Genomic DNA, 14,041 nt, shown 5'->3' on the forward strand with positions numbered 1-14,041 from the left:
GTGGTGTTCAGGGGAGCTGCCCAAGCTCAATTTTTGATGCGGAATGGGGGGAGGATGGCTGCTGCACGAGACCAGGTAGTGCTGTAACGGTGCTCCACGCTCAGGGTTTCCCCGTTCCCCGGGGGTCTCAGGGTCGCCCCGGGGCCGGGGTGTTCGGGGGAGCCGGGGACGGCACTTGCCCCAAGTAAAGATGGCGGCGGCAGGTCACGTGGTCTGCGCATCTGCTACGTACCCGCAGCGGGGCGGGGCCACCCTGCGCAGGCGCAGCGGGCGGGGCGTGCCCCGGCGCGGTGACGCAGGACGCGCAGCGCGCGGGCGGGCCGCGCAGGGCGCGTGCGCGGGGCCGGGCGCGGCGGCGGCGGGTGCGGCGGGGGCTGGTGCTGCGGGGGCTGCGCGCGCGCCATGTCGGGGCGCTCGGTGCGGGCCGAGACCCGCAGCCGCGCCAAGGATGACATCAAGAAGGTGATGGCGGCCATCGAGCGCGTCCGCAGATGGTGAGGGGCGGGCCCGCGGGATGGGAGGGGCCCCCGCCGCTCCCGCGCGCAGCCAATCAGCGCGCCGCGGGGCGGGACGCGGGAGCGCGCGGCCAACTAGCGGGCGCGGGTCGCGGGGCCGGCGGCCAATGGGAGTGGGGAAGGGGGGCGGGAGCGCCCGTGACGGGCGGGCGGCGGGTCCAATCGCGGCGCGGCGGAGCGGTGGATTGATGCTCCGCTAGGCCAATCGGGGTGTGCTGGGGGGCGGGGCTTGTTGCCATGGCGCCCTAGGCCGCCCCTGGCAGCGCCGTGTCCCGCAGGGAGAAGAAGTGGGTGACGGTGGGAGACACGTCCCTGCGGATATTCAAGTGGGTGCCGGTGGCCGACAGCAAGGAGGTGGGTACCGCGCGTGGAGCCGAGCCGGGAGCAGCCGCCCCCAAGCCGAGACGAGCCTCCCTTAGCACCCCGCCCCGGGCCGAACACCGAGCCCTCCTGAGCACCCCCCGCAACGAGCCACTGCCGAGCCCACCGAGGCCCTCTGGCCGCTCCCCAGGCCCTGCAGAACTCTCCTGAATCCCCCCTAGCCCCTGCCAAGCCCCCCAGAGCCACCCAGTCGACCTCCGAGCCCCCTCGGCCCCACCGACCCCAGAGCCCACCTGTGCCCACCCCGAGTCCACCCCCGAGCCCCCCAAGCCGAACTGAGCCCCTGCCGCACCCCTCTGAACCCTCCTGAGCCCACCAAGCCCCAAGGAGCCCCCTTGAGCTCCCCATGAGTCGACCTGAGTCCCCCCAGCCCTGCTGAGCCCCCTGAGCTCCCCCAAGCCCCTTTGCATTCCCCCTTAGTCTCTCTGCCCAAACCACCCGAGGACTTGGTTATCTCAATGTCACTTCTAGACAGGCATCACCTCCTTTTCTCTCTCCCAATTCCTAGCTTTCCACAGCCAGAGTTTTGCCTCTCACTTAGTGAAGTGCCCCCAAAGGGAAGGGAAAAGGCCGACTTGAGCACATCTCTCTGTGCTGCTGGAGACAGAGAGGGGAAGGGCTCCTCTGGAGCAGCCTGTGCTCCTCTGACCTCCTGTTTGTGCTTTCCTTTCTCTCCTCAAGAAAGAGAAATCCAAATCAAGCAGCAGCACTGCTCGAGAACCCAATGGCTTCCCAGCTGACACCTCTGCCAACTCCTCCCTTCTCCTGGAGTTCCAAGGTGCGTCTGGCTGAGCCCTCTCTGACCTGGGGAAAGACTCCAAGGCTGAACATTGCCAGTTCTGTATGTGCTGTCTGGATGGGGAAGAGCAGTGTCTTTCTCCAGTGTGGGGTTGTGCTGATCTACTTCTGGACTGTCCCTGCCCAAAGTATTTGGGTTTGCTGTCAGAAGGAATCTTAATCAACTGTTTCTGGGATCTTCCTGTGGGAACCGTCACATGGAACTGGAAGACTGGGGGTTCCTGTTCCCCCTTTCCACTCACTGCTGGGGAGAGGCATGCCTGCAGCCAAGCCCACTGCTTCCAGCAGTGACTTCCCTGGACCTTGGGATGAAGGGACAGAGGATGTCCCTGACCTGGCTCTTGGTCAAGGTGCTGTGGTGCAGCCAGACAAGGCTCTGGCAGTGCCAGAGTTGCTGCTGTCCTGTGCCCAGCCTCTTCTCTGGGCTCCTGGTGTGGCTAAGGAAAACCAGGGAATGTGCTGGCCTTTCCAAGACAAGCAGTGATGTTGTACTGCAGGTGTGCAGTTTGGGAAGGTGTGTGCCAGGCCTGCCTCCCCATTTGGAGGCAGGTGCTGAGCATCGCTGCTGATTCTGCATCGCAAACAGAAAAGGAACAAAACCCTGGTAACACAAACAGGAAGTTCCTGCCCTCAGAGGCCCGGGGCCCTCAAGGACTGCAGACATAAGATTTGGCAGTGCAGCCCCTTTGCGTCCTGCTTTTTTTGCACACTCTGGGGTCTGTCTGCTCAGACTTGTTCCCTCTCCCCTGGCCAGTTGTGTCTGTGATGCCCCTGGTGTCCTGGTGCACAGCCCTGTGCCCAGCAGCCCTCGTGCTGACAGGGCACAGTGAATCCCCCATTCCACTCCTCTGACAGTGCTCTGCCTTTCTCGGCGAGACCCCGGCTCACAGTGCCGCACTCGGCTTCCCATGCCCCCGGGTCAAGGTGCTCTCCTTCACTAGGTGCTGTTTCTGCAGATGAGAACAGCAACCAGAGCTCCCTGTCCGACGTGTACCAGCTCAAGGTGGACAGCAGCCCCAACTCCAGCCCCAGTCCCCAGCAGAGCGAGTCCATGAGTCCTGCCCACACGTCCGACTTCCGCACGGACGACTCGCAGCCCCCCACCCTGGGGCAGGAGACCCTGGAAGGTGGGTGCTGGGCTGGGAAGGGAGCAGGGGAATGGCAGGGCCCGGGGATGGCCACACTGGAGCTGTTGGTGGTCCGGTGTGTGGCTGAGGAAGTGGACAGGGCAGTGGGGACTTGTGTCTTCTGCTGAAGGTCCTGTCCTGGCTCAGCACTGAGCTGGGTGCTGGGTCTGCATTGCTGTGAACCATTCTGTTCTCCCCAGAGCCCTCCCTGCCTTCCTCAGAAGTGGCAGATGAGCCTCCCACTCTCACAAAGGAAGAGCCAGTCCCCCTTGAGACTCAGGTAAGGGAAGGGCTTCGAAACTACCTCTAAATGTACACAGCCTCTTTCACCCTCATTGCTGCTCCCTGCACCAGAAACATCTGGATGGATGGACTTGCTCTGCAGTCCCAAAGTGCCCCCAAGGGACTCTCGAAATCTTCTGGCTTCCTAAGCTGTCCCCTGGTTCACATCAGGCCTTAAAGTGTGGATGGGAAGGATCACGGAAGGATGTTGGGGTTTGGGAAAACGACAATTGTGGGGGGCTCCAGGCTGGAGTGGGTTCCCATTGCTGGTACCCTGGGGTTTGCATACAGGTGACAGCCTGGGGTGTCCCCAGGGTGTGACAGAGCCTTGTCTGGCTGTGCGTGGCTCAGTGTCACTGCCCATGACCTCTGACTCTCGCAGGTAACTGAAGAGGAGGAGGACTCCGGTGCGCCGCCTCTGAAGAGATTTTGTGCCGACCAGAACTCTGTGTGCCACACGGCCTCGGAGAGCTGAGCCTGCCCGGCCCGGCACCCTCGCCAGCCCCTCGCAGAGCTGCCTGGCCCCCGGCACCGGCGCTTCCCCCCAGCCTGCCCCTTCCCCAGCGTCGGGGCTCCCACCACTCGCATCCAGCCCGCCCTGCCCTGCCCTGCCCTGCCCGACGGATGGGGCCATCGCCAGTACCTGCGAATCTGCCTCTATTTATTGGCTCCCTCTCTCCCTGCTCCATGCCCTCGAGCTGTGGGGCTCCGCTGGGTGGGCTGCACGCGTGGGGTGGGGGGTTCTCCATGGGGCTCCCTGCTCTCCTGTGGTCCCTGGGGTCTGGCAGATGCTGTTTGCCTGCTCGTGGCTGCCCTGCCTGCCCTTCCCTGGGCGCTGGGAACAGGAGAGCCACCTCCCGCCTGCTCCAGGTGATATTTCCACTCTGTGGTGGGCGCAGGCAGTGCTGGGGGCGGGGGACAGTGGGGGGAGGCCGGCAGGGACCCGCTGGGACGCTGTGCAATAAGCTGCTGGTTTAAGCCATTGGTGTTGGGAGAGAGGGGAGGGCTTTCCCCTCCCGGAGGGCAGGTACTGGCCGGCCTTGGCTCTGCCCCCCGGGAGCCGGCAGAGCAGGGGGAGCTGCTGCCCTGTGCCGGGGGTCCCTGCCCCTCGTACCCGCCGCCCCCGGCACGGGGAGGACGCGCGGCAGGTGCCGGAGCCCCCGGGAAGTGCTCCCAGCCCGGGGCTCTGCTCCCCCCAAACCCCGCTGCCCCCCAGCCCCGCTCCCCCCCCGCCGCCACTGCATGTCCCGCCCAGTCTGTGATCCAGCCTGGCGAAGCCGAAGGCGCGGCCGCGCGTGGAAGTGGAAAGTTATTTTAGCACTGAATAGAATATTTTTAAAATTAAACTATTTGAAATACAGGTGCAGAGTGCGCTGTGTGCAGGGCGGGGAGTCAAGAGCAGGGAAGTGGAAGTCGCCGCTAGATGGGACTGTGCCCAGACTTCCTTGGTCCCCAGGGCTTTCCATCCCGAGCCCACGGAGCCGGCCCGGAGCCCGGGAAGGTCGGTCAGCACCCGCTCGGGGTCCCCCACCTCCACTCCCTGCCCGCCTCCGAGGCCGGTGTCGAGGCAGGCCGAGCAGAGGAGCCTGGGGCGGCCCCTCCGAGCTATGCATCGTCCCCGGCTGCTCCCTCACTGCTACCCCACTCCAGGAATGTTGTCCTTAAGACAAGTTTAAACACCGCAGGAGGGCACCTTTACCTGAGTGCGCCGAAGGGCTGCCAGGTGACACATGTCACCTGAAACTGGCACCAACAGCCTTGGATATAACACTTGGCAGGGTTTAGGTCTTCCTTCTCCTCAGACCTTTGGCAGCACTGAAAATTTCTTTCCAATTAATTGGAAATGTCTATTAGTCCAGGAACACTGGCCCTTGCAAGGCCCTCCCATTTTCTGATCTGGAACACTGGCCACATAAATACGAGAGATCTCAAAGTCAGAAAAAGCCTTTTATTACAGAGAAGCAGAAAGCTGAAAATTGTACAAAAGCCTCCATCACATTTTTTTTTTTTTACCCTGGGCAAATATGACATTATTATGTCACTATTTATCCAGCTGTAAGAAATCTAATGTCAGAGTAGGCAATTATAGACACCACGTTACTGACAGACAGTGGCAAAGCTGCGGCAACAGTCGGAAACCGAGACAGGAAGAAAAGATGTAATTAGGTGGTAGATTCTCAACAAGGTTTTGACAATCAGAATTTTAGGAGCCACACTGCTGATGTCACATTTGTCATGACAGTAAGAACTGGGCTGTCAACAACACACTCTGTTGCAGCAGCTGGTAGACTTGAACCCTTCAGGAGTCCTGTTAGAATGAGGAAATCTTGGTGACCCATTGCAATCGCTGATTGTGATACTGTGTTTCTGCAAGGCTGCTCTCTGATGTCACTGATATCACCTAAATGAGTGAAACTTTCCAGCTTCTAGAGCCATAGGAACTTTCCTCTTAAAAATATCTTTTCTACTGATAAAACAAATGGACTTTGGTGTTGGCTCTGGACACTGCACAGAGCACGAGATTGTCAAATATGTGCTCTATTGGAGTGTAAGGGTTGATGACAAAGACAATCGTCCTTTCTAGGCCTGAGAAGCGTCGGATGCTGTCAAGAACAATGACGTCTTTGGAAACATCCTCTGCTAACCCCAAGGCCCCCCTCACCCTGGACTTGCTTAGTTGTCTTGCGAGCTCAGGTTGCAGTTCCTGTCTGAACTGATCAGCTTCACGCTGTCTGCTGCACAGGATGGCCATATCTCCGAGGGAATAGCCTTGATCGAGGTAGCTCTTGCAGAGCTCGGCCACATAGTTTGCCAATTCATCTGATCTTATGTATTGTTCTCTAAAGGAACCTGGCAAAGAATGGGCACATTCAGCCTGTTTCAAAAACTCCCCCAGCACTTCATAGGGCATAGCAATGTTACGTGCTTGGTGGATTTTCCTCATTAGATTTAACATGAAACACCATATTTCCTTGGCATTCCGGACCATTTTGGTCAGCCATTCCTGAGGATCCATTTCTGAAAAGACAAGACCACAGTCATATGGGTAAGTGGTCTGGAAGAAATCCACAAAGACCCAGAAAATGCCACCACTTCTTTCGACTATTGACCGGGTGCGTTGGTACCAATCTCCTTCATCATGACGAAAATTCTGAGCTTCATCAACCACAATGTGTTTCACGTCTGGGAAGTTCTTTTTCAGGAAGGCAGCACGTGTCACAGCCTGGCAGTTCCTATTTCTTCGAAAAATGAAACAAACCCCAAAAAAGAATATGTTAAATAAACAGCAGATGTGACCAGCCCTTACTGACTGCCTCCATCTCTCTGGGGGTTCTTGCTTGGAGGGCTCATCCTGCTGGACAATGCCAAAGTGCCCATCTCAGCTGCACCATGCTGTGTCATTTTCCCCATGGAAACATTGATTCCAAGGCATTGGCTGTGTGTAGGCATTGCTGAGCAGCCCCCACCACCTTTGGATGTACCCCAGGAGGAGGCTCAGGCCCACCTGCCCCCACGGCCCCCATGGGAAGGCTCCCCGGGGTGTCCCTCTGCCCTGCTCTCCCGTGGTGCCTGGGCTCCTGCAGGAAGGACAGGTTCCCTTTTCTCCCGGGGTCAGCAGGGACTGGCAGCACTTCTGCTGCCTGCTGGGGCCAGGACCTGTTGCCGGGGCACTGAGCAGGGCTGCAATTCCCTGATGCCATGGGCCTTGTCTGCCATGGCGGCTGCTGAGCTCCCCGTGCTGGCACAGGAGGAAATGCAACAAGAACAGGGCTGGGGGACTGCTCTGCCTCAAATCCTCTCCAAGCAGGGTGTTAGTTTCTGTTCTCCTTGTTACAAGCTCCAAGAGCTCTTCCTGGCACAGCTGCACAAGAACTCTGAGCAGGCCCAGCACAGACAGTGCCGAGGCAGCAGCAGAGAAAGGGACGGGGGCACTTTTGAGGTTGGCACCAGCTGTAACAGACCATTACACTAAGGGCACTGTCTTTGGAAGCTCTAACACAGTCCTGCAATCCCCAAACATGGAACGCTCACTGCAGTCACTGAGGGCTGGATCTGGGCCAGAGCTCAGCTCAATCCCACTTTCAGCGTGAACTCATTCCTGGAGATGAAGGTTGTGTCTTTGTGTCAGGCAAAGCTATAAATTTGTCAAAGAGAGGTAAATTCAGCAGGGTTTGTGCTGTAGACACAGAAGATAGAACGAGATAAAATAAAAACGAAATACACATTACTACTTACCTCACAAAATCCCTCAAGGGTTGATTTTCACAAATATAAAGTATCTCATCCGCAGAACAGTGAAAAGTGTTTTTTATTTTCTCAATGATCTTCAAAGCCACGACTGTTTTTCCTGTCCCAGGAAGACCAAGGATAAACAGCTTCCTGACTTTGTGCAGGTTCTTGGAGAGCAGCTCATACTGTTTGAGAGTGAGAAGGCTGAAAATCTCACAGCCAAGATGGTCACTTAAGTAGGACTTAAAGCCCAGCACAACAATCACAAGTGCCTGCAGGAAGGCAGGGATGTCCCTGGAGGTGAGGATGTAACTCTTTGGGTAAGGGCTGGTGGAATCATGCAGGGTTTCTTGCCGCGAAAAATCATTCTCTTTAACTGCTGTCTGGTCCTCTGTGCCATTCAGCAGCAGGATCTGGGGAATCACACACACTCTTGAAGTATATCCCCCATCATTGACTAGTTTTTGCTTCAAGGCACGAGCAGTTTCTCTCCAGGTTCCAGATGTGACACACGAGGTGTCCCTGACCACAGTAAACAACACTGGATACTCACTGTCAGCTACTAGGAGAGCATCACACACAACATCCTGGTTTTTCTGCAAGCCAATGTCAACAGCCCAACTCCTTGAAAATATCAGTACCCCCTGGGTAACTCCACGGAGTTGTTTTCTCATTAAGTCCTCTAATCCAGGGTACTCTGAGAACAGGTCGGTGCATATGGTTTCTGGCTTCCATTTGATTTCATTAGAACCCACTAGAAAAAAAAAATAATCAAAAATTAGAAAAGCAAAACACAGCAAATCATTTACTCAAGACAGCAGTTACTAGGGGGAGATGTTACACCATGAGGTCATCAAAGTGAATCATTAACTAGATTTCAGTTATTCTCAAAATAAATTGTTCAGTCTCTCTTTTTCCTCCGAGAAGATTTTGAGTGTAACACTGGTCAGACAGTGCACAAAGCCCTCGGAGTCCAGGTGTATTCTCAATGACTGTGTGCATTAGAGATTGTACTTAGTGGCAAAAATAGAAGACAGCAAAGCATCTAAAAAATCAAGGAAATCAAGATTTGGAGCCGCTGCACCTTTTAAAATCACCCTAATAGTGCTTTGCCTAAAATCTGATATTTAGATGATGCTATCTTCCTTGAAGTTCTGTCAAATAAAAGCTTAGATTAAAAAAGAAATCCAGAACAAATACCATACCTGGGTAGAGATGTTCTTGGAGTTCAGCTGCACACTGCAGACCAGCTTTGGAATAAACTGGCTTGATCAGAGGAGGGCCGTTTGCCAAGCTGAGCTCAGTCTTAAATTCATCAGCCAAAGCTGACACAACTAGGGGGAAGAAATGTGTGTTATATCCATCAGTATCCTTCCATGTGAACTTTTAAAACACTGCACTAAAGAGTAACTAAAAGGGTTAATTTAAATCCTCCCTTTGCAATCCTACCCAAGAAAATGCTGCCTACACAGTTAACAATGACAGGACTCCAGTGCTTGCCCAGAAAAGCTGTGGCTGCCCCACCCCTGGAAGTGTTCAGGGCTGGGTTGGACCAGGCTTGGTGCAACCTGGTCTAGGGGAAGGTGTCCCTGCCCATGGCAGGGGATTGGTATGAGATGATCTTTCAGGCCCTTCCAACCCAACCCATTCCAGGATTCTGTGATCTGTTTCTGCTGTAGAAGAGAGAGGGCTCTCTCTAAAAGGTGGCTTTATAGTTTAAAGACAAGATCTAGACCCTACACGGGATGAGTTGGAGACCCCAGCTTTCATGGGAAGACATTTCACAATGAAATTGGTCATAGTTCTTTAAAACAAGCAAAGCCTTGCAGCCCTGCTCCTTCAAAACAGCCCTTAACCACCACAGAGCCGCTTCTGGGTGATCTTGAATCTTCCCACTTGGTTTAGGGACATATGGGATCCCTAGGAAGGAAGGTTTATTCCAATTGGGAGTGTTTCAAGAAGTGCTGCTGAACCAGTTCAGAGAGTGGGGTGCCACTGCAGGACAGTGACCACACTGTCACCTCAGGGCCTGGGGCTGGGCCTTGGGCCAAAGGGTCTTTTCTGGGTTTGTGAGAACTCCCAGCAGAACAAGTTGGGTTTTCCTCTTGAACGTTTACAGCCCAAGGCAGAAATGAAGTTGGCTCTAACATAGGTGCAGATTTTACCTGGGTCTGCAGCTGTCATGAGCTCCATCCATTTCCCAGCTCTCAGTCTTTCAATCTTGCCACCCATCACCATCCAGGATTCGGGGTCACCATGGAACACAGGGCAGCAGGACCTTTCAGTGTGCACAGCACAGATGTAGCCCTGTGAACATTCTGCTTGGTCATAAACATCCAGGATGTGTGTCTGGAACTGCACTCCCAGAGCCTCAGAGCCACAGGAGTGATAGACAGACATCGAGCTGATGGTCTCGGCCACTGCTTGTTCTAAGGCTTCTTTCTCCACATTACTGGGGGTTCCGGTGACTTTACCATTGTCATCCACACCAAAAAATAAATATCCACCCTCAGTGTTTGCAAAGGCAGAGACATAATTAGGAAGGTTTTCGCTCATGTATTTCAAGATATTCTCTGTACTGTATTGCTTAAATTCAATATGAGTTGTCTCTGTGAAATCCAGGACCTCCCCAACCAGCACTTTGTCTCTCTTTAGAAACCTGGCTGCAGCATCTTGGAAGTTGGGCTTCTGGATGTTCGGTGAAGTCTCATTTGCTCCATCAGAACAACTCGGCAGAGCTCTCTTGGCACTAAGCCCACCCACATTGTCGCACTTGGCAGAGCTTTTCTTTCCCCTCAGGAATTCAGGAGTGTCTCTTGACTTGACAGGGAAAACGGAAGTACTGGACCGATAAAACAAACCAGTGCTCAGGCTGCAAAGACGCGGCTTGGTGGCTTCTGCACTTCCTTGTTCCAGGCCTCCACAGCTCCATGTTTTAACAAAGAGCAGCAAGTTACTCCCCTCCTGCATCCACGTGAAGTATTCGCCGATCTCGTTGCTGCCAATGCAATCCCGGAGGCTGTTCTCGATGTCCAGACCAATGCCATGCTCCTGGAAGCAGTAATTCCTGTCCTCACTCTCCATCCTCACTATTCCTCCTCCTGAATTCAGCAATGCACACACTGCTATGGAAAGGTGCCTTTGTTGCCTTTTCTGATTCTGATTCTCATTCATCTTCTTTCTGCAACTCTCTCCGACAAGTATTTTCCCAATATCTACCACCACGTCGGCATAGTTCGTGTTCAAGTTGATCAGCAGATCCTCTTCCTGGTTGGCCATCCTGATCCTGGAGGGACACGTTATCAAAAACACTCCATGATTATCACAGAGTCATTTGGGTTGGGAAAGCCCTCTGAGACCATGAACTGTTCCCCCAGCACTGCCAAGGCCACCACTAACCCATGTCCCCAAGTGCTACATCTACGTGCCTGTTAAATCCCTCCAGGGATGGGGACTCCACCACTGCCCTGGGCAGCCTGGGCCAGGGCTGGATAACCCTTTCTCCCTAATATCCAACCAGAATCTTCCCTGGTGCAACTTGAGGCTGTTTCCTCTGGTTCTGTCCCTTGTTCTCTGGGAGAAGAGCTGGACCCCCACATTGTTCCACTCCCCTGTCAGAGAGTTGCAGGGAGTGAGAAAGTCCCCCTTGAGCCTCCTTTTCTCCAGGTTGAGCCCCCCACCTCCCTCAGCTGCTCCTCACCAGACTGGTTCTCCAGATGCTTTCCCTGCTTTGCTACCCTTGTCTGCACACCCAAAGAAGTGCCAAAGAAGAGCAGACACACGGCAGTGGGACCAAGAAAACCCAGGGAAAAGGAAACATTGGAAACATCGGGAAATGAAAGTCACTGTTTGCAAGGCACAGGCAGGTGCGAGGGCGCTGGTGCAAAGGCAGCGGGAGCGGCGGGTTAAGGCAGGAGTTGCTGGGGCTTTCTTGTTGCCCGGGCTGCAGCCGCTGCTCTGAAGCCTCGCCCAAGGAAGGCGCATCCCCGCTCACCGCGGCCGATTCCTCCCGGCCCCGTGAGCGGCGGAGGGGCCGCCCCGGGTCGGTCCCGCTTCCGACACCGGCCCCGGAGGCGGCTCCGCCGGCTCGGCTCGGGGCTCGGGGCTCTGGGCTCGGGGCTCTGAGTTCAGGTCCGACCGCTCCGGACAGCGCCGGGCACCGGCCGGGGGGTCACCGGGCGGGCGGGGAGGGGAGGCGGGGGGCCCGGAGCGGGCACTGACAGACCTTCCCGCGGGACGGGGGCTCTGGTCCGGCTCCGTGGGCGCGGGGGCGGTGAGTCCCGGCGCTACCGGGGCTTCTCGGCGGCTCCCTGCGAGGAATTCCCAGTGCGGTCCCGCCCGGCGCAAACTTACAGGAGCGAACCTCCCACCTGTCCCCCTCCCGCCCCTTCGCTTCCCCGTTCACGCTCCGCCTACAGCGTTCTCCGCATCTGTATTTCAGATAGTTTAATTTAAAAAATATTCTATTCAGTGCTAAAATAACTTTCCACTTCCACGCGCGGCCGCGCCTTCGGCTTCGCCAGGCTGGATCACAGACTCGGCGGGACATGCAGTGGCGGCGGGGGGAGAGCGGGGCTGGGGGGCAGCGGGGTTTGGGGGGAGCAGAGCCCCGGGCCGGGAGCGCTTCCCAGGGGCTCCCACCCTGGGCCAGCCGCCGGCCCGGCTTTGGGGGTCATTTGGCACCGGCGGCTTCTGCATCTCAGACCCTCCAGACCTCCACCTGATGGGGGTCCCCTATATTCCATCTCCCAGCCTCTGTGAGAGAGGGGTCCCCCACATTTCCCCTGCACCTGAAACTCCTTTCCAATTAATTGGAAATGTCTATTAGTCCAGGAACACTGGCCCTTGCAAGGCCCTCACATTTTCTGATGTGGAACACTACCCACCACAAATACAGGAGCTCTCAGAGTCAGAAAAAGCCTTTTATTACAGACAGGCTGAAACTTGAGAGTTTTGTACAAATGTCTCAGTCAAATATCTTTTTTTTTTGTTACCCTGGAGAAATATAACATTATCATGTTACTGTTTATCCAGCTTTATCTAATATCAGAGTAAGCAATTATAGACACCATGTTACAGACAGATATTGGCAAAGCTGCGGCAACAGTTGGCAGCTGAGACAGAAAGAAAAGACGTAGTTAAGTGGTAGATTCTCAACAGGGTTTTGACAGAGTTTAAGAGCCACACTGCTGATGTCACATTTGTCATGACAGTAAGAATCAGGTTGTCAGCAATACACTCTCCTGTAACTGCTGGTGGACTTGAACCCTTCAAGAGTCCTGCTAGAATGAGGAAATCTTGGGGATCCACTACAGTTTTCGGATTGTGATATCATATTCCTTGCCTAACAGCACATGGTGTCTAGTGTTGGCTCTGGACACTGTGCAGAGCAGAAGATCGAGATCTATCTGATCTTGTGAAATGTCAGCGTGGATGAGAAACAGTCTTCCTCACCCAAATAAACATGCATTAAGTAGGTGGAGCACATGTATTAGATAGGCAAGTTCATGTGAATTTTTCTATATAAAAGATATAACTTTCTACACCTTGGTGTGCTTGATTTGTGGAAACCTTTTGCTGGTTTAAAGGTAAACCGGCAGAGAAAATGAACCCAACTCAAAAGAGATTATAAGAATAACAATTTAATAAAAATAATACAATTATACAGATGAACAATTGGTTTTAGCCCACAAAAACCCAGATCTATAACCCGGCACCCTGGGGCATGATGTTCGTTGGCTCCTGTGCTGAACCCCACGTGGTCCCCTGAGTCCAAAAGTAAAAGTAGAGGAAAAAACCTATTGGTGCGAGTGATGGTCGAAGTCCTGTCGAGAGTAGTGGTCTCAGTCTGGTTGAGAGCGGTGGTCGCAGTCCGGTTGAGGTTCTGGTCCTCCTCTGGATCCCACGAGTGGTACCAGAAGTCCCAAGACCCCAAGATTATATACCCTCAGGTTCAGGAAGGAATGCCCAGTACCTCCCACACGCCAGGGAGTTCCACAACGGGCAATTGTGAGTCACGGGTGTGAGAACAGGGACATACTCCTCTCACAGGCGTCTTAACACCCGGCTTATAGCCTGAGGGGTCGGGTGTGCTCTGGGCGGCCGCTGCAAATGGTCTATTGTTAACAGTTTCTGGGAAATGCCGTGCAGGGTGTAGAATACACAGGTTGGGTTACACCCACATAGTGATGAACTGGTCTAAGACAAACCTCCACCTTGCACCCTGCACAGAATAAACATTTCCTTTATAAACTAGATTCTATGTCTGTGTTTAGAGAGCTCGTAAAATTGGCAACAGTGTGAGGGTGCTGGTGGTCTCCATGAAGATGCCCTTTCCCTGGTACCCACGGATGGATTAGGAAGGGGGTAGGGTTTAGGCAGCTCTTCACACACAGGCTTGGAACACAGGTCCATCTACAGAGTGGTGGGGGCCCTGCAGCACATCCCCTCACCATTGCCGCGGGGCTGTCAGGATAGGGGACTTTGTCCTGGGGCCTATTGTGGGGGGATGTGGGGGATCCCTCACAGAGAGGCTGTGGGGCCCTCATACGGAGGGATGTGGGAGACACCCCCCACTGGAGGCCATGGGGACCCTATGGGGGCCATGGGAATCCTCACATGGAGGGATGTAGGGGACCCTCCCTCACACGGAGGGATGTGGGGAATCCCCCAGGTGCTGTGGGGATCCTCACATGGAGGGATGTAGGG

At 55.0% G+C, this 14,041-nt stretch overlaps 3 protein-coding genes across 4 annotated transcripts in view; 2 read left to right on the forward strand and 1 right to left on the reverse strand.

Annotated features, from left to right (window-relative positions):
* Positions 1-188, forward strand: part of TBL2 (transducin beta like 2) — a gene marked incomplete at its 5' end in the record, with an annotated part of 5,809 nt that extends 5,621 nt beyond the window's left edge. The window contains one exon of the mRNA XM_017839146.1: positions 132-188. Within this exon, the coding sequence (XP_017694635.1) occupies positions 132-188 (57 nt within the window). The remainder of the gene's footprint in view (positions 1-131) is intronic.
* Positions 189-362: 174 nt separating this feature from the next.
* On the forward strand, positions 363-4,463 carry BCL7B (BCL tumor suppressor 7B). 2 transcript variants are annotated; one of them, XM_017839157.1, is made up of 6 exons: positions 363-494; positions 794-869; positions 1,578-1,674; positions 2,636-2,821; positions 3,022-3,101; positions 3,486-4,463. In XM_017839157.1, exons 1-6 carry the CDS (start codon positions 403-405, stop codon positions 3,576-3,578), a joined length of 624 nt encoding a protein of 207 aa, XP_017694646.1. In that variant the 5' UTR covers positions 363-402; the 3' UTR covers positions 3,579-4,463. The 2 variants fall into 2 exon arrangements, with proteins under 2 accessions (XP_017694646.1, XP_017694647.1); XM_017839158.1 differs by having other exon boundaries at positions 369-494; positions 2,651-2,821.
* Positions 4,464-4,781: 318 nt separating this feature from the next.
* LOC108509628 (schlafen family member 13-like) lies at positions 4,782-11,630 on the reverse strand. Its single transcript, XM_017839156.1, has 5 exons — positions 11,559-11,630; positions 9,499-10,619; positions 8,539-8,667; positions 7,340-8,087; positions 4,782-6,342 (listed from the first exon to the last, which is right to left on the reverse strand). The coding sequence occupies exons 2-5, from the start codon at positions 10,610-10,612 to the stop codon at positions 5,568-5,570; spliced, it is 2,766 nt and encodes a 921-aa protein (XP_017694645.1). The 5' UTR covers positions 10,613-10,619; positions 11,559-11,630; the 3' UTR covers positions 4,782-5,567.
* Positions 11,631-14,041: the final 2,411 nt, after the last annotated feature.

This window comes from Lepidothrix coronata, unplaced genomic scaffold (assembly GCF_001604755.1).
Source record: "Lepidothrix coronata isolate B3197 unplaced genomic scaffold, Lepidothrix_coronata-1.0 Scaffold380, whole genome shotgun sequence".
In the NCBI taxonomy this organism is placed as follows: domain Eukaryota; kingdom Metazoa; phylum Chordata; class Aves; order Passeriformes; family Pipridae; genus Lepidothrix; species Lepidothrix coronata.

Coding starts and splice junctions, on each gene's coding strand:
- BCL7B (XM_017839157.1), top strand. CDS start 403: ATGTCGGGGCGCTCGGTGCGGGCCGAGACCCGCAGCCGCGCCAAGGAT. Junction 870..1,577: donor CGGTGGCCGACAGCAAGGAG/GTGGGTACCGCG, acceptor TCTCTCCTCAAG/AAAGAGAAATCCAAATCAAG. Junction 1,675..2,635: donor CCTTCTCCTGGAGTTCCAAG/GTGCGTCTGGCT, acceptor CTCCTTCACTAG/GTGCTGTTTCTGCAGATGAG.
- LOC108509628 (XM_017839156.1), bottom strand. CDS start 10,612: ATGGCCAACCAGGAAGAGGATCTGCTGATCAACTTGAACACGAACTAT. Junction 8,668..9,498: donor CATGACAGCTGCAGACCCAG/GTAAAATCTGCA, acceptor TCTTCCCCCTAG/TTGTGTCAGCTTTGGCTGAT. Junction 8,088..8,538: donor CCAAGAACATCTCTACCCAG/GTATGGTATTTG, acceptor TTTTTTTTCTAG/TGGGTTCTAATGAAATCAAA.